This window comes from Cavia porcellus, unplaced genomic scaffold (genome assembly GCF_034190915.1).
Source record: "Cavia porcellus strain 051 isolate PalLab524CR breed Dunkin Hartley unplaced genomic scaffold, mCavPor4.1 scaffold_2, whole genome shotgun sequence".
Classification (NCBI taxonomy): Eukaryota; Metazoa; Chordata; class Mammalia; order Rodentia; family Caviidae; genus Cavia; species Cavia porcellus.
The window spans coordinates 69,042,461-69,067,504 of NW_026947485.1; the positions used below are offsets into that span (position 1 = coordinate 69,042,461).

A 25,044-nucleotide genomic window follows, 5' to 3' on the forward strand; every position below is an offset into this window, starting at 1 on the left:
GCTGTGCCTCAGAGCCCAGCTCCGAGTTCCTCCACCTGCCCAAGCTCCACCAGCCCCTGCGCCCTGCAGGTCCAAGGGCCGGGGAGTGGGTATCATGCCCTGCGGGAATAAGCAACAACAATAGCAGCACGGGATGTTCTGGTTCTTCAAGCTGTCCGGGATTCCCAGCTCGAACACTTCCTGGAAACCTTTCTTCACCGCTGCTCTTGCGAAATCCAGCGGGCCCTCCCTCCTCTCCTGGGCTTCTTATACCCGCGGGAGCGCAGCGGGCGCTCAGCCCAGCTCCAGCCGCACTGCCTCCGCCGCGCGCAGAGCCGAGCCGAGCAGGACCAGACCTCCCGCAGGTGAGGCTCCCTCGCCTGCCTCCGCCCACCCTCTGCCCGGGTCCCAGGTCCGGGATCTCTGCTCCCTGCTGGCGGGCCCAGCACCCCACCCTGCAGAGGCCCTCCAGGCTGCTGCGCGTGACCCGTTAGGCGCTCGCGCGCTTTGCAGCTTCGCGCGCTTGAGTCGCTCCTCGCGGTCACCCGCGGTGCAGAGAGGCCTGCGGGAGGTCGGTTTTGATTCTGTGGCTCGCTTCTGGGGTGGTGCGAATCTCTGGTGCCGATCAGAAGGAAGACTGAAGAAATGTAGGTTGCCAGTGTCTCCCTTCTGAGGGTGATTATTGACCAAGAGCTGGAAATTTGTCCCAAGATTGTAACCTCTTTGATCTCGATCTAAATTTCCTTACTCAGTTTAAGAATTGCTTTTCGAAAGAAAAAATTGTTCAGACTGTAATTTACAGTGAAAAGAAATTAAAGTCATTTCTCTGTCAGGGACAGGTAGAAGGTAACTTTTCCCCCCTCTGGATGTTTAACTTGAGCACTTTCTTTGAAAGACGACCTCTGTAGTGGGAAATGAGTCTTATCATGGGAGAAGCGTGTAGAATGAGACTCCTGGATCCAGACAGAAGCCCGATATCCCAGGCCCAGTTTCACAGATGTAAATTGAAAAGCTGTCAGTCCTGAGGTCCACAGAGCACAGCGGTAGCAAGGTGAAAAGCCGTGTGACTTGAGAAGCCGAGTTTCGAAATGTGACAGAAATCTCATTAATGCTGCAGGTGTAGCTGAGTAATTACTTTTTCCGCGATAACACAGGTTCATTTTTATGAGGGAACTAGCCAGCCATGGAGGGAGAAGCGCTACCTGTAGGAGCCTCCTAAACCCTACCACATTTATCATTCAGAGAATGCTCAGCATTCAAAGCCATTATTCAGCCTTGCTTATGTGAGACTGTCCTATACTCTATAGATGGCAGTCATATAAATGTCACTCACAGGAAAGAACATTTTTTTCCAGTACAGTAGGTGTAATCTTGTAAAATGGCACATTTATTTGAAGTAGTGACTTTCTTGAGATACAGCTTTCTGCAAAGGCGCAGGTTTTCCAGAACGCTGCAGTTTGGCGCTGTGAGAGGTTCTGCCTGCACGCGTTGCACCGGCCAGGTGAGCACTGCGCCCAGGAAGCCCAGCGAAGTGCTCGCGCTGTCAGGCTCCAGGCTCGGGGCTGCAAAGCACAGGGTACACGTGTACGGAGAACCCGGGTGCAGGGCTTTCTCCATTCAGCAACATGGATGGTTTTGCTGAAGTTCAGGTATCAACTGGAGGCTCAAAACACAACATCTGCAAAGCCTGACCCTAACTGACATCTGCCTTGCTTACACTTGCTGATTGTTGTTTAAAAGAAGCTAAGAAAGAGTTTTATAAATCTGTAAGTAAATTGGAAACTCTAAATGCACAATGGTACAAACAACTTTAATTTGTCATAGATGAAACTGGAGCAGCCTTGAGCACCGAGTCTGTGTTACTGTATCTCTAAAAGACTCCTGAAGCCATCCTCCACTCAACAATACCCTTAGGAAACAGATGCAGGTTCTCCTTCAAGATCGGAGGAGCTGGTGTGCAGCCAGTCTCAAAGGCACAGTTCAGTGTCTTGTGACCTCACCTTCTCCTTCTCTTCCTAGGTAATTTAGATATTTTTATCCACTGCTATTGAGAAATCGTCTCCTAGGAAAATCCTAGGAAGGCTGATAAACTGTTAGCAAGACAAAAATGCAAGCCCTAATTCACAGCAGCCCTTCAAAGTTGGAGGGTTTCCTAGAGCACCTGGCAGCTACTTTTTCTAGATTTTCCCAGAGGATAAAGTCATTTGTAGTCAAAGAGACCACAGCTTGAGCTACCCATAAGCCCTGCTATGAGAATCCAGAATACACTGAATAATACATTTTTCTGAGCTTTGTGGATTTTTTTAAAGTTTCAGCTAGGAAATAGTGGAAATAAGATTTATTAAGACAAATGTTTGACTCTTCTTTACACATCCAACGGGAAGAATTCACTATGAAGACTTCCTGAAAAGTTCCACACGATATGTTACTCAAAAGTCTTCCTGTGTGTGTGTGTGTGTGTGTGTGTTTTAGGTTATTTCCAAAATGGCTTGAATTAACACTTGTTTACTTACTATGAATAAATCAGTTTTGCAAGAAATGAAACTAAATACCTAAAGGTTAACTAATGCTTAAAACAATGTATGATAATACTTGATCTATATGTATAAACAATTTGTTCTTTCAAAGTCATTAAGGCATTTGGAACAAAGAATGTATATAGTGTTTGAAGATCATCTTTCAGATGCAAAAAGAATATACTGGGCTACTAAAACAATCTCCATGCTAATGAAGCAGGAAGGACATTGATATCCTAATCTAAACTCTTCTCTGCAATGTTCTACAAGAGTATATTTAGCCATGTAGAGAGTCCCATATTGTCCTGGAACAGTCACATACTTCCGAAATTATTTTGAGAGGCATGTTTCCTTTGCATGTAGAAGTGCTCTGTGTGACCAGTCCTAATCTCACAATAGAATACAAGTTCACTTTTTTTATCTCAAAGGAAAATGTGCTCAAAGGGTAATTTTGAAAAGTAAGGAATTATAATTCTGAACAAAAAAACACCCAAGATGTGACTTAACCATATCACCTATTTCTTAAAGTTATTAGTAAAATACACTGGATATTCTTTTGGGCTCTCAACTGAAGAGAAAAACTGTAGAGTGCACCAGGGCTCGCTGCAGACCTACAGTGCATGTAGGAGTCCTAATAGGAAGGCAGAGTGCACAGTTAACACTGCTGATGCACCTGTCGTTTCTGCCTGCTCCTACTATAGAATGGAAACTGTAACCCTAAATTAAGTGGTGGTCAGCATAACTTTGCACAGGCTTTGGAAAACTCTCTTGTCCCGTTTCCCAGAAGATGAGTGTCCTTCCCCGGGGCTTCTGGCCACTCTGCACCTTCCCCTGCCCTGGCTCTTACACAGATCACTGGAGCAGTCTGATTATATGCTGCATCCTTGCCATTTCCAGGGATCCTAGAGTTCTGGCTCCATCTGAATTATCCCTTTATCCCCTTCATGCAACATAGAAGCTGTTCGGTAACTGTCTGCTGAAAGCATGAAAGCAGACCAAGTAATTAGTGATAACAAAAAAAAGTGTTTGGAAGTTACCAACCACCGTGGACATAGTAGATGGGCGTGGATGCTGCCTGCCCTGGGTTAGTTAACAGGATCAGAGAGCAACGCCAAGGTCCGGCTCCTGATTATGTGCCATTTGGGCAAATGTATGAGATTGTTTTGTGTGACACATTTACCTACAAGCAGCTTGAATTATTATGATTATTTTAAGTGGGAGGAACTGTAGGAAATTTGTTGTTTCATTTTCCTTTATTTTACTAATCCTATTATGTTACTGCCCCAGGTAAGTTTTTAAATAAATTTATAGTTATACTACTTTGTATTCTAACTTGTTTAAAGAGTAGGTTTGGGAAAAAGCAGTTTGATTGGGAAATGATTTATTGTACTTATTAATAAAAGTGTGCTAATTGCCCTACTTTTCAGGCATACTTGGAAAACTAGAAGATTGTGTTTGGGAATAGTGGTACACCAAGAGTTCCCTGTATCTATTTCCCTAAGGGAAACAAGAGTCTAAATGTATCAAGCTTACCGCCAAAATAGTCTCTGCCCTGTATGGACATAGGCAGGGCAGGGGACTTCAGCTAGGATGTGATAACCACATGAATTCCATTTTCATGTAGAACCTGGATGCCTTCCGCATCCAGAAAGGAGGTTTCTATGGAAAGAGATTCAGACGTCATGGACAGTCACCACCGGAAAACAGGAACACCCTGCTAGGCCAGTTATTTTCCCATCGCCAGGAGCATGTTGTCATAGCTTTGATGGGAAAGGGGTGACAGATAGGGAAAAAAGCCAGGGGTGCACTGCTACCAGGCTAAAGAAAAAGAGAAGTCCTGACTTGTAGCACTGGGTGATTCTCTTGATTCAAATACTCCTACCAGGGCTCATGTCAAGCGCCCAGCTTGCCAGATGTCTGCAAGTATGCCGCTGAACAGGGCTGAGACTAACAAGTCAGGCATGTATCTGTTTGTTAGAGTACCTGCTAAGCCTGAGAGAGGACCTGGGCTCAATCCTCAGTACCAAAATAAATAAATAACCTAGGAACTAAAAAATAGGAGCTGTTTAATTAGATTCATCAACTAGCACTGCTCTTGAGTTTGTATATCAGAGCCTAACTCAAGGATGCAGAGGGAGTTTCTCCCTTGGGGTAAAAAAAAAAATGCAACAGCCACATCTGCATTAGAGGTAATACTGAGCAACATGTCCAGGAGCCAAATAAGAGCTAAAGAAGAACAATACCTAAAACAAGATCAGAGAGGCTGAGAAGTCCCCAGAAACCTTCTGAAAGTAGTGAAGAGATACTTTGACACAGAATAGAGTTCCCTGCAGCAAGGCTTGTAGGCCAGGGTCAGATTCACTGCAAAACTGCTCTGTCCCTAAACTACAGAGGCAGTTGTCACATTTAGATTATTCCCAGCATCCTTGATATGAAGAGACATGCCCATTCATAGGAAGTTTTGTTTGAACAAAGTTAATTAAAATTATCAAAACATGTCCTGGATATCTCTGACTATAGTAGAGCTAGAAAAACAAAATCCCTAATTTGGCATTAAACTTTAAGTGGATTGTTGAAGATTGCTGTGTTAAACAAACGCTTATGTGATGTGTATAAACCAAATACTACAAAATCAGCCAGCTGGTGTGGTCTTCCTGATGGGGCTGATCTACTGGTCATGGTCCTGGTGCCAATCTTTGGTGAACCCCAGATTTGTGAGTTGTTCAGGATTAAAAATGCAGAGCAAGTCTACTATAAATTATCCCGGGCATGATTAGAGCTTGTTATCATGTGCAGAGGCCTAATCAAACAGAGCTAACCAGCCTAGACAGCAGCTAATAAACCTAGGCAATAAGATGCTTGGCCCCAGAATCATAAAAACACTTCCATTTACCTGGCCATGTGCTCCTCAGTAGCAGCAGGTATGAGTGAAATTTTTAGTTGAACTAGAGAATCAGTAAAAAACTGAAAGATAGCCCACTGTACACCTGGCTCTCTCAGAGGAAAGAGGTTACTAAGAGGATCAGCATACATGCCATCATGAGTTCCTAGCCAGTTCCTAGCAGTTCACGTGGAAGTATGTTCCAGGGGTGATCAGAAGTGCAGGATTTAATCTTTTAATTTATTGCAATAAAAGATGCATCGCATTAGTCCCCTCTCAAAATACTTCCCCTCTTCCAATGCGCTTCCCCATCATTCTTGCTACTTTCTAAAGCAGTTCTGAGCCTTCTTTCTTGAGTGTTCTTACAAGAAGTGATCAAAAATGTGGAAAATGATGCCTTTGGGGTGTCACCTGACATAAAGGCAGGCTCCTAAAAACATTATGGAGTTTCCTCATCCACCTTGTGCACCAGATCCAAAAGTCAAAATGACTGGGAAGGTAAACATTTTCAAACGATTCAGGACATTGAGGCAGCCATGTCAGTGCAACTAAAGATGAAGAACAATGATGTGAAGGTGATCTGCAGTTATGATCTTGTGACTTGATCAAACTGAAAAAGTTAAGATTACTATTTTCTTTTGTGTCATCTTATGGGCTAACATAAAAGCGAATCTTAAATCAGGTATGATGGTGTACACCTCTAATCCCAGCACTCTGGGAGGCTGAAGCAGAAGGATTCTAAATTCAAACCTAGCCTGGATAACTTGGTGAAGCCCTGTCTCACGATAAACGAAAAGAAATTTTTAAGGACTGGGACTGTAGCTCAGTGTGAAGGCCCTACACTAGGTAACTTAGGTAACTATGAGATGCCTCACAATACAATGGAAATAATTGTTTTTCAGAAACATCTTCAGTTGTTTATTTAAATGGGGAGCTTTAAAATATAGATTCCAGTTATCAGAATTTATTATGGAAATCACAAAGTACTGATTTATCTTGATGTGAAGTTGCTGTCTTGGTTACTTTTAATTTTCCCTCATTGCTAGGACAAAATATGCAACACCCAAAATGAAAGAAGGAGAGGTTTATCTACCTTACAGTTTTTGGAGGTTTCAGTTCATAATCAGCTGGTTCCAAGGCAGGGTGGCACATGGCAGAGGGGCAACAGTTCAAAGCAGCAGCAACCAGAGGGAAAAGGGTAACAGCATCTTCTCCTCCCTTATATTGTACCAGGCCACCATCCCACCCCTAACCCCTTCCCCTATACCCCCTACCCCACCTTCAGGGCAAGTGCAGCTCACTGTGCCTTCTTTTGCACAGGCTGAGGATGTTTACATAGTAAGGATCCTGGTTCCCTGCTGAGCCTCTCAGTTAAACTTCTAAACTTCTCAAGTTGACACAATGTATCATCCATAACAGTTCCTTTAATATTTACTCTGATCAATGTGGTGCTAAGAGACTGGACCACAATAGGAACTTGTGAGAGGAGACATGCAGATGTAAAATAGACATGGGGTCTGAAAAATAGTTTGGGTAAGCTTTAAAGCTCCTTAATTCAAGTTTGTCTCCCTTTTGAGTAAAACAATGGTGTGTGTATGTACATGAGTGCACACGTATGTGTGGATTTATGTGTGTTTGTGTTCTTTTAACAAATGCAAGTTTGGTGTAATTAGAATTACGATTTCCAGTTGAATTATATTTTAATTTCAAAATTATCTTATCTTGGTTCTGATTAGTTCCAATTAAAAATGACAAGTTTGTGGTTGCTTTCCAGCTGACCCTGTCTTTGAGAACACACTCTCCAATTATCCCTCAGTTATAAAGACCCCCCAGTGGTGCAGGAGTGGCTCACAATCTTCCAGGTTATAGGACCAACCACGAGATTGCTTTGAAATATCCATCACAGCTTCTGTACTAATCAGGTCCAAAATCATTTTCTAAGAGTGTCCATGTGAGGGTGATCCTTTCCTACCTCAGCTGGTAACACCTACACCTCGCTTCCCTTCTGCCTGTGAAGTCTCCTCGGAAGCAATGCATCTTCCCTGGTGTCAGGTTCATTCAGATTAAATCCAGATAAAATCTATGCTGCCCCAGCCAATGTGAATTTCATGTTAAAAGTTGTTAGTGTGCATGTCCCAAACAGGCAAGGGAAATACTTGAACTAAAAAGTTATTCATTGTTTTAAATGCAAATTTAATTGGACGTTATGTATTTTATTGGCTAAATTTGGCAACATTCACTTGGCAGCTCTTTAGAAACTTAGGCTGACAAGATCTAGAAAATAGACTGCTGTTCTCTTGTGCAGCATTTTTCATCCTGTAACCCTGTTCTATAATCTTCAAAGCACTTACTGCCATCTGAAATCACCTTATTATTTATCCATACATCATCTAACTTGTTTACAGCAATATACACACACAGTTTTTGAAGCACATAAATTTGGATTTCTGTCTGTCTTGTCACTTTTTAAGGAGTTAAAATACTTTTAAATGCTGGGGTAAAATAAAAGAGGTAAAGTTAAGAGGTAAAGGAAGTGCTTGCTTAGTATGCACAAGGCACGGAGGCACTGAGGCTCAGAGGCACCACGTTGTATCCCGGGCACCACACACACACACACACACACACACACACACACACACTCAGTTTTAACTCTATAAGTCATCTGTATTCTTCGCCTATTTTATCCTCAGCATATAGAATTGTATGTGGTACAAAACAGGGAATCAATAAATATTTACCAAGGTTATCGTGTATATTAAAAGAGAGCTTTTTGAGAAATCTACATCAATGCCACCAGGAGTAATGACCCTTGGAAACAGAGGTACTTTTAACTACAAGGCTAAAATTAAAAATATACATTCATATTTTCAGTTCACTTACAAATAATGATAGATGTCCAAAAGAATCAGGAAAATTCATTAAATATGGACACATTAGTTTTTTTGTTTTGTTTTGTTTTGTTTTGTTGTCTTTTTTGTTTTTATCGGTACCAGGGGTCAAACTCACGACTGCCTTTGCCACATTAGTTTTTTGATAAAATATTATCTGTGGCCTTTCTAAACCAAAGCCTCCTGATTTGACTACAGCGGGATGTACCTCATTTTCAGTAAAATGCAAATATGTTTATTTTCCCTAAAAAGCCTTGATCTTACTAAAAACAGAAATAGTTCAGTGGACAAATTGGATGGGCTCATGTGTTAGGATAAGGATTTGATATTTTTTAAAACAGTTTTGCTCTCCAGTTGCCCCTGGGATATATTAAAACAAATGCTCTAACCACATCACTGCACAGCCCCTCCTGCCCCTCTACTTGTGACAGAAGGAAATATTTGACTGATAAGCTAAGCCTCAAATATACATATAGCTATAGAGACAGAGATGTGATTATGTTAGTGAAGATTTTCAGAAGGAATACACAACAGAATGAACCCAAAAAAGCTCTGTTCATAGGCATCAAATTTAAAGAAAAAGTCCTGTCACATTTTAAACAGTTTGAAGGTGCTACTTATTCCATCTTTCTGGAAAATGAGGAGCCAAACCACTGAATTTGTGTACTACAACACAGAGTTATGCGTGTATGTGTGTGTGTAAGTGTGTGTGTGTGGTGTGTGTCCATCCACAGGGAACTGGATTGTGCCTTAGAAAATCAGATGTTCCAAATCCAAAGCTGGGTTCTCAAATAGAGACTTTAACAATGATTTTATACAAGTGACTAACAAGACAGTGTGCTTTCTAGGAGAGACTGGCTGTGAGGTAATCCCATGACCCATCTGTGAGCTTTGATCAAACTGTACTGTAATGTTGTGGGTCCTAGAAAGCAGCTCTTGAGGTTTCCTTGAGAGGGTTGCCAATCAGAGCTTCCTGCAGTCTGACACCATGTCCCCAGTCTGGCTGTCTAGCCCTCTCCTCATAACACCTGCACACCCAAGGATTCTTGCTCTGAATTTTTCGTGGAGAGGAATTACAGCCTCCCTGCCAAAAGTTCTTAAAAGAAAGAACTGTAAAGGAAGCGAAGTGATTTGGGAACCCAGTACAAGATCCCCAGTACCTGGCCCCACTCGATCTCCCCTCACCAAAACCTTTTTCTGTATTCAGTGATGCTCAACCCTGGGTACTTTAGGAGCTCCGAGATTTATTTGCTTGGCTTTGGGTTTTTAGGTACACAAACCTCCACTACATCTCTCATGAATAGATTCAGAATCTCAGCACACAGTTCACTAGCATTTCAGCAAACCTGTCTGCTTCACTGTGTAACAGGAAAGGAAAAGAGTGCTGCAGGCCATTACAGAGAGCTAACAAACAAAAATAACGATAAAAGAGTTAAGGCAACAATTCTCAATTTTAGCGTTATTTTAGAGATTTATTAGGAACATTAAAGCCAGTGCCCAGGTTTTGCCCAGCCTCGTATGTACCAGGGAGAGCCACACTGTTTTCTAGTGCACGCCTCTGCAGAAGTGCTTGCAGCTGTGTAACCCTTAGAAGTTGTTCAGTGGCTGAAGGAAGACACTACGTTGTGTCACTCACACTTCTAGGTCACGATGATGATAGTTTTGTCCTCATAGTGGGTTTCTTTATTACTTCTAAAAGTTTTTCATATGAAACTTTTTTTTGCATTTTTAGTTTGCAAACTTAGGCAAGCTAAGAAACAAGATTCCTAATGATGTGTGTAACTAAGGCTGAGCCTTCATACAGGAATGTCTTCATTGTTTTTTTTTTAATGTTTTGAGAATGTAAAAAGTAAGAGGATTTCATAGTGTCTAATTTTTCCTCTCATAATTATCTGCATCAGATAGAGGGAGAGAGTTTTCTTCCTTTTCCTTCTATAAGTGGTATTATACACATAAGTATTGACACATTTTTTTTCCTCATTCTGTAAAGCCTTTGGGGGAAACAAATAATCCATTTTCCAAGTGAGAGGCAAGAAAGTAGCCACTTTTAGAAGAGCTATTGTTTTGTTGCTGATCTTTCTTACTAAAAGAACTGAGAACAGGGTCTATTCCAAGGTATGGAGAAGGCACAAACTTTATTTGACCAAGCTAGCTGATAACAAAGGGCTTACCATCTAAATAAAGTCTGTGCCTATAGTCTATCATATAATTTTAAATTCACATTCATTTTACACACACACACACACACACACACACACACACACACACACACACTGCTATTATGTTTTTATATATTTCTCTCCTTAAAAATCTACCAAGCTGCATGTGGTGCATACCTCTAATCCCAGAATTTGGAAGCTGCGCCAAGAGGATCTCTGTGAGTGCAAAGCCAGCCTGGGCCACACAGTGAGTTCAAGGCCAGCCTGAACTACATAGACTCAGTCGCAAAAAACAAACAACAAAATCAACTAGTTTTTATTGTTTGAAGAATTTTTAAGGCATTGGTTTTTCTAACTATAACGATTATTTATGACTATTTTAAATCTTATATGGAAAAGAGAAGGAACTCTTCTTTGTATAATAATTTCGCAAAAAAATACAGTAGAGACAGTCACTATAACCTAGTCTACAATATTATTAATCTATAGCCATCAACATTTTGTGGTTATTAGCATAGGAACAGATATTTAAATCAGTGGAACAGAATAGAGAATGCAGACACTGACCCATACCGACATGGACAATTGACCTTTTGTTGGCACTGAGAATTAAACTGAGGTCCCTGTGCAATGTAGGGAAGTACTCTACCAAACTGAACTGCATCCTAGCCCAAAAATTGATATTTCACAAAGGCATGACAGCAATTCGATGAAATACAGTATTTTCAATGAATTGCAAGACGGCAGTTAGCTAATATTCATGGGCAAAAAATGAACCTTGACATAAAACTTATACATTGCGCCACAGTTAACTAAAAATGGATCATGGATTAATGTGTAAAATTTAAACTTGTAGAAAAAAATATTTAGGATTTAGAGTTTCAAATGAGTTGTTAAATAGCAAAAGTAAACTAGGCATCATCAATTTTCTATCTTCAGTTTTTTGAGACAGGTCTCACTATGTAGTTCAGGTTGGCATTGAACTCACAGAGCTCCTCCTGCCTCAGCCTCCCAAGTGCTGGGATTACAGGTGTGTGTCACTACACCCAGCTGACTTCAATTTAAAAACTTTTTCTGTGAGACACTCTGATAGGACAATAAATAAAACAAACTATGGGTTGGGAGCGTATACTACAGATCTGACAGAGGACTCATTTAAAATGTATAAAGGATAGTCAAAACTCAAAGTTAAAAATATATGGCTTCAGTTAGAAAATAAGCAAAAGAAAATGAGCCAAAGATATAAAGAGCTGCCTCAATAAAGAGAATTTGCAGGTGGCTAATAATCAGGTAACAACGTTCTGCACCATTAGCCATTAGAGAAACACAAGTTAAAACCACAATGAAACATCAAAATAGCAAAAATGAGAAGTGCAGTCACGCCTTAATTGCTACCGTAGTACAGCCACTCTGGAAAGCACTGTCCAACCTTTATCTCAGGCAAATGAACAGTTATTTTCATACAAAAACCTGGGTAGGACTGTTCATAGCAACTTTGCAATACTCAGAAGTGAAAACTATCAAATTGCCCTATGTTACATAGTGAAACAGTGCTACAGATGTACTCTGTGGTTCTGGGTTCAATCAACAAACGATGGTGCATACACACAGCTTAGAATCCTACTCAGAAATCAAATAGGCACACAATAGGTACAACACCTCAGATAAGGGAAGGCCAGGCTCACGATGTTTACACGTTGCTTTATCTGTGTAACCTTCTTCAAGTGAGGAAATGGTAGAGAACAAATGGGCAGTTATGGAGTGAAGCTGACGAAGCGATCACAGATCCACGTCCCGAGCGTGCAAGTGCACGCAAGTGTGAGGTGCCGGGGAGACACGCGTGCAGAGCCATGTGTGTGTCAGGTGCCCGCTGGCATCCGGCACTATTCCTGTGTCACAGTGGCAGTTTCTGCAGGCACTGCTTCGTCAGGTGTGAGCATTTAAAACGCGTGGTGTCTGCTGTCCAGAGGGGCTGGGCCACTCTGACCCCGCTGACTGCCACGCGGGGTGCAGGCCCCGCAATGTCCCCGGTCACCGGCGCTGGCTTTGCCCTCGATCTGGGTCACTGCCAGCTGGAGTTCTGCGTCCACCGGAGTCCTCACGCTTCCCAGAGACACTCGGGGCCTGTCCAGCCACACAGCGAGGCATGGGGCCCGCGGGGTGAGCAAAGAGAACAGAAAACACTCCGTCATGTTCCATTTCCACCCTTCTTTCCTTAGAAAATCCTCCTGTTTACCACTTTTCTTATGATTCTCTGTTTTTTCCATCTAGGACTTTTTTTAAAGTCTGCACAGGAAACCTACTACCTCCATGAATTTGTGATAACACACAGTTATTTTGAATTACAGCTCTGTCCTGGTGTAACAGCGTTCTCCACAATAACACTTACTATAAATGCCCCCTTCATTTGACCGCCTTTGTAGTGCAAAGTATGTATAAATCCACTTCTGTGAGTGCCTATTATTAGGATATTTTCCCAAGCATTCAAACGCAAAGAATTACCAGGATTTTTGTTTTTACGTTATCTCATCATTCTAATTATGGTAACTTTTCCTGGAATGGTAACTTTTGTTTGCTTGCTTGCCTTTGTTTTTATGGATTGTTGAGATCAGATTTCACTACGTAGCCCAGGCTGGCCTTGAACAACTCACTACGTAACTCAGATTGGCCTCGAACTCAGGGCAATTCTCCTGCCTCAGTTTCCCAAGTGCTGGGAGGACAGGCATGTGCCACCACATCCAACCAAGTAATTTTCATTTTTAGAAAAATCAGAAAATATTATATTTTTCTGGATTATCTTGCAAGCAAGGGCTGTGTGCAGATACCTTATTAAAGAGATGCTTCTGAGGAGCTAGAAGAGAGTTAAAGGGCCAGGGATCACGGGAAAGACAGTACAAGCAAAATTAAGTTGGCCATGGCTAGAGATGACCAGTGCTGTGTTCCCTGGGTCAAAACAGGGACCCTATGAAACATCTCAGCACTGTGTGCCACTCCAATCCAGCATGGTGGGCACACCTCTAATCCCAGCACTCAGGAGGCTGAAGCAGGAGGATTGCTCTAGCTTGAGGCCACTGGGCTACATAGTGAGCTTAAGGTCAGCCTGAAATACTAGGGAGACCATCTCAAAAAAGAAAACAACAGTTGTGTGCCAGAAGAAAGAGGGAAGGTTTAACCATGAAGCCTGTTCTTGCGGGACTATGGTGCAGAGAGCTAAGCAGGCACAGGTGTACGAGTAAACCCAGAACAAAAACCAAGACACATAAACTGTAGGACCAAAACTGAGCTTTTGGGAAGCAGTGAAGCAAAAGAGAGCCCAGAGACCTCAGTCTCTGAGAACCGTGAAGGTTTAAACAAATCTGAAAATGTATCCAAAAAAGTATCAGTCATAGTTTATATAATATTCATAAGAAATAACCAACCGCCTAATGAATCACTAATGAATAATCAGTGACACTTTAATGTCCCTTTATTATTTTTGCATCTTCCATTTACTCAGCAATTTCTTTGAAGTTTTGAGAGTGAAAATAAAGTTTAAGGATTAGAGTAACATCCCAAATATGGTACACTGGACTTCCAAGTTGCATCTTAAGAAGAAAATATTAAAACTGATCATGAACAAATTACAAATAAGAGAAATTTACACCTGAGCTGTTTTCTACACCTGCATCTTGATAAATTCATATGCTGCACAGCTGCTTCATATAGAAATAAGTGGGGAGTGTAAGAATTTTCTAAGAATCATTTAACTTTAGTTCAGATAATTTTTAAATATTTACAATAATCATAGTTATGTTTCCAAAAATTTTCAAAGCAAAATCTGATGATTGGCTCATTAATACAGAAATTATAGGCTTACTCATTTATATAAGTGACACAAAAGCCCTAAGTGAAACATTAACAAACAGAATCCAGCAATTTTTAAGCAGAAAGTGTATGTGGGTCAAATGAAAATTATTCTAAGAATACAAAGATTCATTCTATAAACTCAATATTAGAAAATCTATTAATACAAATACCATATTTGGAACCAGGTGCTCACTAATGTACTAACTACAATATAAGTCCATAGTTTAAAACCTTCACCAGTAAGTGTTTTTACTACATCTCTTTATCCAACAGAGAAAGGCTTACACTAGTGACTCTGTTAAATAAAATATACATGACAATTTTTATTCTTGCCTAATTTGGGGGAGAATATACTTGAGACAATTAGAAGATTAGAACATCTGTTAATTACACTAGTTCCTGGATGTAATTCTAATTAATTTTTCCATGCCCCAGCCACTCATATTTCTGGTTTTTGTGATTTGTCTTCAGGAATGGAAAACCCTTGTATGAATGCACTTCCTCTTACCATGACTTCTTCACAAAAGCAAGTGACTGTGTGTATTTTTGGGACAGGGGATTTTGGGAGATCTCTGGGATTGAAGATGCTCCAGTGTGGTCATGCTGTTGTTTATGGAAGTCGAAACCCCCAGATGTCCAGCCTGCTGCCCAGTGGTGCAGAGGTCTTGAGCTACCCAGAAGCAGCCCAGAAATCTGACATCATAATCGTAGCAATCCACAGGGACCACTATAATTTTTTCATAGATCTAACTGAGGTTCTCAATGGGAAAATATTGGTAGATGTCAGCAACAACCTCAAAATCAATCAGTATCCAGAATCGAATGCAGAGTACCTTGCTCAGTTGGTGCCAGGAGCCCACGTGGTAAAAGCATTTAATACCATCTCAGCCTGGGCTCTCCAGTCTGGAGCACTGGATGCAAGTCGACAGGTAAGATTAAATAATTTCCACTCACTATTTAAAAGGTGAATCTTTTAATATGCACTTACCCCAGAAGTCTCAAAATAAAATTTCAAAATAAAATGCCTAGTATTCCATTTTTCTAATATGTACCAAGCATAATTTTCTTGATCGTGAAGGGTAGTCAATTGTTGTGATTCATTTCTAAGTGTCTATAACCGTCAGCTTTTAATTGGATGGAACCCACAGACCTCAGTCTTTGGAGGCCTCTTATCTCCACTACAAATGAATACAGCTTGTTGGGTATCCTTTTGCACTCCCATTACCTTGCATAAAACTGGTTTCATGCATGACTAGAGATTGGAAGCAATCGTGAGTAATGTATACCCACACTCACAGAAGGAAGTGGACAACTCAGGTCAGCGTGATAAACCCAAGACCACCCTCCACTTAACACCTGGATCCTGAGCTATGCAACACACATGCACATGTGTAAAACACCATCTTCTGAATTTATTCCACATCTCTGTCAGGAAAGCAATTTACTGCTACATGTAATTCTGTGTGATGTTTATATAGACTTCCAAAATAATTATTAAAGAACAAGTGTAAATACAAATTCATGAATTATTTTAACCCAGGTGTTTGTCTGCGGAAATGACACCAACGCAAAACACAGAGTGATGGATATTGTCCGCACTCTGGGACTCACTCCCCTGGATCGAGGAGCTCTGGTGGCGGCCAAGGAGATTGAGAACTACCCCCTGCAGCTCTTCCCGATGTGGAGGTTCCCCTTGTGTTTGTCTGCCATGCTGTGCATCTTCTTCTTCTTCTACTGTGTAATCAGAGACATCATCTACCCTTATGTTTATAAAAAGGAAGATAACACATTTCGCCTGGCCATTTCCATTCCCAACCGTGTCTTTCCGATAACAGCACTGGTCCTGCTTGCCTTGGTTTACCTCCCCGGTGTTATCGCTGCCATCCTGCAACTTTACCGAGGTACCAAATACTTCCGGTTCCCAGACTGGCTGGACCACTGGATGCTCTGCAGAAAGCAGCTCGGTTTGGTGGCCCTGGGGTTCGCCTTCCTGCATGTCATCTACACACTCGTGATTCCTATTCGGTATTACGTACGATGGAGGTTGAGAAACATAACAGTTACCCAGGTAAATCTCTTTTCCTTTGCATCCTCCTATTCCCAAATCAAAGGGGAATGTTGCTGTATCGTGTTCTGTTTCACAACTATAGAAAATGACTCTTGTAAGCATCTTTATTTTCTAAAGTAAGTAGGATTAGAAACATCACATCTGGGGTTTTAATGAATCCTTTCAGATCTCATACAGCTATCGAGAGTACAAGTTAGATCCCTGGGCTCACTTGGAGACAGATCTGCACTCTCAGGACTCACTGCGACACTGGCAAGGTTTTATGTTTGCCCCTTAGGTTCAGAAGTGAAAGCCAAATGTCCTGTAAGGAGGCTGCTCAAATACACTGCAGCAGTGCAAACAAGCTCACAAGAGTGTTTGTAATGCCCTTAATGCTTTTGACTTACAGAAAACTGGCCTCCATAACAAGAAAACAAAATGATTCTGAGCAAATATGAAATAGTGTGTTATATATAATTACCAGACTCAGAATCAGCTGGACTTGACAGCACACACCTATAATCCCAGCATCTGGGAGGATGAGGCAGGAAGATCACTTTGAGGTTAAGACCAGCTTGAGCTACAAATTGAGCAAATTGCATAGTGAAATCCTGTCTCAAAAAGAAAAAGACTCAGAACCAGTTTAGTGCTCTAAGTCAGTTCTAGTTTAGAAATATCTGATTTTGACTAGTTCTAGTGCAGTATGAAAGATTGCAAAAACATACTGATGAGTCAATAGCTCATTGATGATATCTTTGTGGGTTTCTCTACATTTTTTTTCTTAAAATATTTCTCAGGAAAAAATCTACTATTTGGGTCTGATTCTTCTCAGTTGTAATAGGAGAGACTCCCTGTTACATTATCACAACATCAAGGCGAAACTACTCAAACTTTATGTGTGAATAATCAGGATATAAAGAAGACTTGATATATTACAGAATTGTAGAATTCTGATGTATTATTTAAGAGCATAAAGCTTTGGGGAACAAAAAGCCATTTGGTAAAGAAATGTGTTTACTTTTTTTACAATTTACAAGGTAAATTAAAACTCCTTACACAATTTCTAGAGTCAAAATTTATTTTTAAAAAAATTTTTTAAAAGATTATAGCAAACAGAGAATTATAACCAAGAATTATAACCAGCAGAACAGATTTTTTTTAACCAAAACTACTTCTAAGTGTGTTTATTTTTAAATGATCAATAAGAAATGCCATACAATTTGCTTTGGGCAAATCACACATTAAAAATTATGTTTTAGTTCCTTTTAAATTGTGGGCAATTTGTGGAAAAAATGTATTTTTAAAAATTGCTGATAATTTTTCTTAGGCGATAAACAAGAAAGATGATCCCTTCAGTATCTCTTTAGCCTGGCTTAGTGATTCCTATGTATCTTTGGGAATCCTTGGATTTTTTCTGTTTTTACTCTTGGGAATCACCTCCTTGCCATCAGTCAGCAACATGGTCAACTGGAGAGAGTTCCGATTTGTGCAGGTAAATATTTGAAGGTTTAAACTTAATGTTGCAAGGTGAGTATGGCTTTACAAACATGCTCACTTCTGTCTCATGCCAGGCCTTATTTTGCGTGATGCTCCATGGTTTCTCTAGCAATCTCATTAAACGCATACATCTGAAACTCTGACCTCTGGTTAGAAAGAGGATAGTGGTCTCATTTCCTTGTGGGGTCCCCTGTTGTGATTTCTGGCTGCTCCTGGAGCCTCAGCTAAGACTTTACAGTGAAAACTGCCAAAAATTATTCAACTTTATGTTTGGACATGTATTAGGTACAAGCTGAAAAGAAATCCAAAGACAAAATTTCATCTTCTGAAAATTAAAGTTCTGGCATGAACATATTAATAAAGGTAGATCTTGAAAAAAAAAATTTAAAACGTTCAAAGCAACAATCACTTCACAGACATTCATTAAAGCCAGTTAGTAAATATCCCTGTTAAGTGCCTCTCCCTGCAGATCACTGATTCTTAACTGTGGCAGCAGCAGCAGCAGTTTCTGGGTCATTTGGGGACTTGTTAGATACACAAAGGCCCAGGCCACACCCAGGACTGCTGAATCACAGGCTCCAGAGGTGGAGCCCAGCAGTTAGTTTTAACAAGCCCTCTAGATGATTCTGATGCGGGCCCACTGAGAACCAGTGTCATAAAATAAACCATTAGTCATTGAAATTAGATTTGAATGCAAAAGCTTGCAGTTCCTGCCAGGGAACCAAGTGCAAGCTAAGAGTGTTCATGACAACACCTTCACTCAAGGCATTAATGCCAAAATAAACAGAGCTTTAGAATCTAGAAGCACCCCCCCCCCATAGAAAATCTACAAAGTAAAAAATGTAGTAATTGCTCTTTATGCCGTAAGTAGCATGTATTTTTGGTCGGTAACATTTAACGGGCAGCTTGACATCATAGTCACCTCTACCCTCCAGAATCAATGATAAATAAGAGTTTAGCACTGGGGACCAAGGGAAGGAACATTATTTATTCTGAATCAGAAGAGTTTACTCCTAGGAAATGTTTCCATGTAGCCAAGTTAAGATAAAGCTACCATGTCATTTTTAAACAGTCTTTCTTTTAATGAAATACCATCTTAAAACAGTTTAATAATGCTTTATTCTGTACTTATCAGAACATCCTCAATCTTGAAGATTTCAAATGTTTATGGTGATTGACAAATAAACTCCACTGGCTCATAGTGTTTGCTTGAAAGGAAAATAATGCTAATATGCTTTTTGTTTGGTTTTGGTTTTTTGTTTACAGTCCAAACTGGGCTATTTGACCCTGACTTTGTGCACAGCCCACACGCTGGTGTACGGTGGGAAGAGGTTCCTCACCCCTTCGGCCCTGAGGTGGTATCTCCCGTCAGCCTACATCTTAGCGCTCATCGCCCCCTGCACGGTGCTGGTGGTCAAGTTTATCCTCATCATGCCATGCATAGACAAGACCCTCACCCGGATCCGCCAGGGCTGGGAGAAGAACTCGAAATCCTCAAAACCACTACTGTTTAGAAAATCAGATGTTTCAAACAAAGCTGAATGTACCTGGGCCTCTGAAATCTAGTATTAAATGTGTGAGGGAAGACACGGCCACAGTTAAGATAGTTTTAGTTCCCCACCACCATCTGAGGTTTATCTTCACAGAAGGAAATTTTGCCTGGATTTTGAGAAAGTTCCAGATCAGAAGAGACCTCCGTTCTATCTCAGTGGTGAGTGAGCTCAGGGCCTCACCATTTCTTTCCCTGGAGGCTGTGGAGCTCCCTTGGGTAGGCAGGATAGAGGCATGTGGGGTGGAGATTAGTCTTGTGGTTTCATGCTGAGAAGGTTCTTTGTTGTGGGCAACCAATGTGACATAATGTCTTGCAAAATCCAGGAAAAGTACATGCAACTTCCTGCTCTGATACAAGGGCTAACTTAAAGAGACAGAAAACACAGCCTGATGGTGGCCAGAAACTCAGGCCTTGCTGGGTATAGCTGAACAAAAGACACAAATTCCCCCAGTGATTTTTACTCTCATTGCTGGGCGTCACACCCAGACCTTTGCTCATACTGGGCAAGTGCTCTGCAGCCCTGCAGTAACAAACTCCATAGTTAAATGTGTCACTTGGTTTGGCTTATGCCATGTGAATGTCTGCTTTAAGGAACTATATTAAGACACAACTTATTGGAAGCGACCATGCCTTGGGATTTTGCAAATCTACATAATTTTTATACAGTCCTTTCCTCTCTAAGGAACGGGTGTACGAGAGATTGAATAAAATGGGAAAAAATATCCATTTGAGTTCTTCTTGATGTGTAATAAATAAGGAAGTATTGACAGCAGCCTTTGTGCAAAATGTTCAAATAAACCAGAACTTTAGCTAGCAAGCTAAATAAATATTGCCAAACTGTGCTATATTGGTTTTGGTATTTTCAGCTATTGTGCAATGCTTTATACATTATATTTTTCTAAATAATATTCAATACTAGTCATCTATGAAATTAATGTCTAGTACAAGGACATAATGTACCTGTCATTTGTCTTAGTCTGTTTTAATTTTAAGCAGTAAACTTATATGAATTTTCTGAAAATGTAAATTTAGCCAATGTATAGATGAGAGAAAATCATGGACAGTTATGGGGCAGAGAGGTGTGAGCAGTGGTTGTTATGAGACTTGGTTCCTTGTCAAATCCTTGCAGGAATGTAGGAAGGTGCTCACTCTGTTTCTATAGGATGGAGCCCTTTCCAAGGTGACCTTCAACAGGATTAGCCACCCCAGCTCACGGATGTTGCTACAAGGAGACTTGGGCACAATCTTCCCACATGTCACTGAGATCACCAACAGGCATGGGGCTTAACACTTTTCTGCTTAATCTACAAAAACCATTTCTTTTTCCCTCTCATTTTAACTTTTAGTATTATATACTATATATAACATAATACAGAGTGATTAAAATATATTAAAACATCACCCACAATCCAGGATATTTTTCTATAAAACTTTTCGAACATAGTTCTGTCAGTACTGTATATTGTTTTACTTCCTGCTTCATCTATTAAATGCTTCACTGTCCTACATGACATAGACATTTATTTAATGGCTACCTAATTTTAAAGCAAAGAGAGGCTTGTCTGTTTTTTTAAACTGCCCTAATTGAGCATAGAGGGTATGTCTCTTGTATACCAAAACTAAAAATACTCAGAGAATATCTTCATGCCTTATATTTCCATAGTATCAGTTATCTCCTCAGAATGCTTGCCAAAATTATAACTACAAAATTAGAGAATGTTCCCTTTGTTTGCTAGGTATTGCCACCTTAATTGTGAATTGATCTGATCAATACCATTAGGATTGGATGAGGGCCTTAGTTTCATCAAACCATTTTAGATTTGGGGTTTTATTTCAGTTAGTGTTTTCTTATCAATAGTTGCAAAGATACACAGAGTATATGAGCCTTTAATCCAGCCTTTTCTTGATCCACCAAGCAAGGATATAAAAAGCTGGAAGACTTTGAGTAGCTATGGTATGTGGGGTTCCTCAAGGACCTCAGTGAAAAGACAAAAAATGTCACTACTCACCCTCGTTATGCAAACAGCCATGCAGGACACAGCTGGCTGGAACACTGAGTGTCCACACTGAGCTAGGGAAGCCTTTGAGTTAAAAGCACTCCCATTGCAGTAACAGTCATAGTCCATCACTAAAAAGAGAAAGTGCTGCACGTAGGGAAAACATTTATCCATAGTAAAAAATAAACTCTACTCTGCACAGCCTGTGAGAAATGCTCAACCCACGTCTTAATAAAAACCTTCCGTTCAGGTCTAAAGTTAAAGAGCAGCCCTCTGGTTTTGGCAAAAGTATTACACTGCTCAACTTTAGCCCAGCCGCAAGGGCACCAAGCCTTACCAGCTTACCAGAGACAGCCACCTTCTTTCTCCCACTCCTCCCTGCGCCCCTCTCAGCACTTGAAGCCATCAAACAACTTGTCACCACGGACTTCTCTAGTTCGCCTAAGGTCCAGTCAGAACAGAGGAAAACAGGTGCGTCAGGTGCACTGTATTTCTTCTCACACATCTAAACTGTTCTACATTTTAAAAATTAGACTGAACTCCTTTATTGCTGGTTTTCTGTATTCTACGAAAAGTTTGCCAAGTTCATAGACCATTTGTTCTAGTATGCTTTCCCCATGTTAAGGAAAGGTGAACTTTTGTAAATGTGTACTCATTAAACATTACTTTTTAAATTACTTTCTAGTTTCATTCCATTCTGATTTTGAGTCATTGGATTCCAAAAGAAGTTATGGAAAGGTTTTGTGTCCCAAAGATCACAGCATCTGGGACTGAAAGATCCTTACTTCATGGATATGAAAAAGCAGGGGCTGTGTGTGGCTTTGCAATACTGTGTGATACATTTCTGTATTTCTGATACCCAGGACATGCATTCCAATATCCTGCGTATGCTCTGGTCTCACCTTAGAGGGGTGGGGGATTGGCTAACTGAATGTCCAGGATATCCCACCCTGGATTTGTTTCACAATTCAAGAAAGATCCTTTCCTTTGCAAGCTGATACCATCAGACAAGCTAATGGTTTGACAAGCTGACTTCAGGATGGATTCAGACTGCATGACCTGACATTACAGACTCCATGAAAATGGATAGCTACATCTCCAATCGGGTTATGATGCTTTCAAAAACAAAATAAAACATAAAGACAGGAACGGCAACCTGGCTAGAAGCAAATGGAAAAGCCCACACTCAAATCTACTTCAACCAAATATTTGTTCAAAAGCTTTTCATACATCTATTGTTTAAGTATGACAAAAGAGCTCCGATGATGAAATGCGTATAATGCGTTTCATCTCTGGGACTCAAGAGATTCTGGGATTCCTCCCAAATCAAGGTATAATAGCAGTCAAGGTTGCACACCAAAGTCATAGTTTTCACTTTCCATCACTACCATCAATCCTAGCCTACCTGGCCAACGCATACCCCACAACAATTCACAGATATCCTTATCAGATCCTTTTCTAGTTTTCTGTAATTACAACCTAAAAAAAATCCTTCATTCTAAAGATTGGTTCAGTAGAATTTAGGAAAAGAATAATTTACTTCAAGCTCAAGGTCAAATCCAGAACTTTCATGTAGGACTCAAATGGGAGGAGGGAGAAGATCCAGGGTAGATAGGTCAGAGAGGAGAATGGAGAAGAGCAGGACAGTGTACCCAGGCCCTGGATTTATTCTAACCAAGACCCAAAGTGTCCTATACTACATGCTTCCTGCTACAGGGGAAACTTACAAGGCTTTTCATAATGTTTATCACATAATATGATGAGCAAAAAACCTGTGCTAACATGGCATGTATCACCTTATTTAATCCTCATAGCAGTTCTCTAACGTACAATTACAAGAATCCCCCCAAATTGTGATGAGGAATGTCCACCCCTTCAGGCCCCCACACACATACACACGCACCATCCCCAAAGAGCAGGTTCATCACCTTTCTTCACAGAAGAAGAATTTCAAGACCTTGTTGAAAAGTGAAGGCATATTTGTTAGGCAAAGTAGAAGTTGTACATGTTCAAAGGGTAGGGTGCTCAAGAGAGATGCACTGTGGTGTGGGGCTCAGTTATTATGTGACCTTAGAGTATCTTTCAAAATAGGTGATCTAAGGTTTCCCTAAGAACATTTACATCTGTTGAATAGCTTCCTCTTAAAGTCACATTTCTGCCTTCACCTTATTGGTTAGTTTACTTCACGAACTTCCCTCTAAGGGATTGAATGTGTTGGGCCTGGAGAAAAACAAAGGAGACTATGGAGTAAAGCACAAGCCTAGGGAATAAAGGTGCAGTAAACAGACAAATAACTTTGGGTAACTCTGATTGAGTTTGAGAACCGTAGTCTCCTTGTCTCCTTCCTACTTACATTTGTTCCTTCTCTCTTACCCCAGTACTTTTATTATCCCTACCTCTCAGAACAAGACCGTGAGCCCTAAACACTTAGTATCTACCCTAAAGTTACAGCACTAGTCAAAGGCAGAGTTTCAAGGTCATCCCCCCTCAACCCAATACCAAACTGTCCTCCAAAATTTCCCCTTGAATCCATGCATTAGGCTAGAGTTAAACCCCTTGCAGTAATATTCTAAAACTTTTTTTTAATTGTAAATCTCATTCGCATTCAAATGTTTCTGGTCTCTGGGTTCTCAACGCCCAGTTTGCTGAGGCTGATGTCATTACACCCTCCAAGGGTGTGGTAAGGTAGGACTCGAACCTCCTGCCTGAGTTCACCCCATCGAAACCGCCATTCCAATCCTCTGGCTGTAGTCTGGTCACCAGCTCTCTGGAGCTCCAAAGAGAGCTTTGTCCAGAGGGAAGGAGGCAAAGTCCCCTCACACCCAAAGGTGTAGCCAGAACCAAAAGGCAAATGTTTGCTTTGCTCATTTAATGCTTTCTGAACTTAGTGAATGAACCTATCCTAAGACCTAGTGACTCAAGCAGGAAATTTCAAAACACTTTTCACATACCTCTTTAGTGCTTGCCAAGGAATCTTAGTGTTTAAAAACAAAGAGGTTTAGGCCCATTACCCATGATCCGTTGCTACTAGTCTCTCAGTTTTGTAAATCTGAAAGACCATCAGACTGGAACTGATAGTATATCAAAACTATTGGAAAAGGATCAACTGAAATCAAAGTTTCTGTATGATTTAGAGAGGCAAAGAAGTTGTTAAACAGCACAATCTCCAGCCTTTGTTTTCATGCAGATAAGACAGAGATAAAAAAAAAAAATGGCAGAATTTCCATTACTGTTTCATGGGAGCAGAGTAGAAGAATCCATGTAAGTGGGGGTCTCTCCAGCCAACGTGAGGATCATCGATACAGCCCCCACCAGCCAGCCACGCAGCCTATCCTCTCCTCACAACAAAGTGGGATTGGTCTCTTCTGTCTTCCAGCAATTTGGGCAATTATTAGTTTTCTCCTTCATCAACCCCTTCAGTGCCCCCTACACACACCATCTCCAAAGAGCAGGTTTTTCCAGTTATACTTGGGGCCATTTTTCTTAGTGCTGTCCTACAAAGAGGTAAGAGTCTGTATTGTTTTGTAAATCTCACACTTAAATATCAGGACAGTATCAAACTTTGCTATAAAAGTTTTCAAATTTTTTCATTTTTATTTTATTAATTTTTAAATTTTTTTATTTTTTTAAATTTTATTTTGAAAAGAACAAGACCAAATGGGAAAGGACACAAAATGGGATC

At 40.7% G+C, this 25,044-nt stretch overlaps 1 protein-coding gene and 1 long non-coding RNA gene across 5 annotated transcripts in view; one reads left to right on the forward strand and one right to left on the reverse strand.

Annotated features, from left to right (window-relative positions):
- The first annotated feature begins 194 nt into the window (after positions 1–194).
- Steap4 (STEAP4 metalloreductase) lies at positions 195–22,039 on the forward strand. 4 transcript variants are annotated; one of them, XM_003474977.5, is made up of 5 exons: positions 195–344; positions 14,741–15,198; positions 15,810–16,337; positions 17,644–17,808; positions 19,080–22,039. In XM_003474977.5, exons 2-5 carry the CDS (start codon positions 14,743–14,745, stop codon positions 19,377–19,379), a joined length of 1,449 nt encoding a protein of 482 aa, XP_003475025.1. In that variant the 5' UTR covers positions 195–344; positions 14,741–14,742; the 3' UTR covers positions 19,380–22,039. The 4 variants fall into 4 exon arrangements, with proteins under 4 accessions (XP_003475025.1, XP_013013863.1, XP_063099247.1 ...); XM_063243177.1 differs by lacking the exon at positions 195–344 and adding an exon at positions 455–626; XM_013158408.3 differs by lacking the exon at positions 195–344 and adding an exon at positions 1,842–1,998.
- Positions 10,724–25,044, reverse strand: part of LOC134474675 (uncharacterized) — a 42,896-nt gene continuing 28,575 nt past the window's right edge. Inside the window, exon 3 of the long non-coding RNA XR_010045556.1 lies at positions 10,724–12,547. This is a non-coding gene — a long non-coding RNA (uncharacterized LOC134474675). The remainder of the gene's footprint in view (positions 12,548–25,044) is intronic.

Coding starts and splice junctions, on each gene's coding strand:
- Steap4 (XM_003474977.5), top strand. CDS start 14,743: ATGGAAAACCCTTGTATGAATGCACTTCCTCTTACCATGACTTCTTCA. Junction 16,338..17,643: donor GAAACATAACAGTTACCCAG/GTAAATCTCTTT, acceptor AATTTTTCTTAG/GCGATAAACAAGAAAGATGA. Junction 17,809..19,079: donor GAGAGTTCCGATTTGTGCAG/GTAAATATTTGA, acceptor TTTTGTTTACAG/TCCAAACTGGGCTATTTGAC.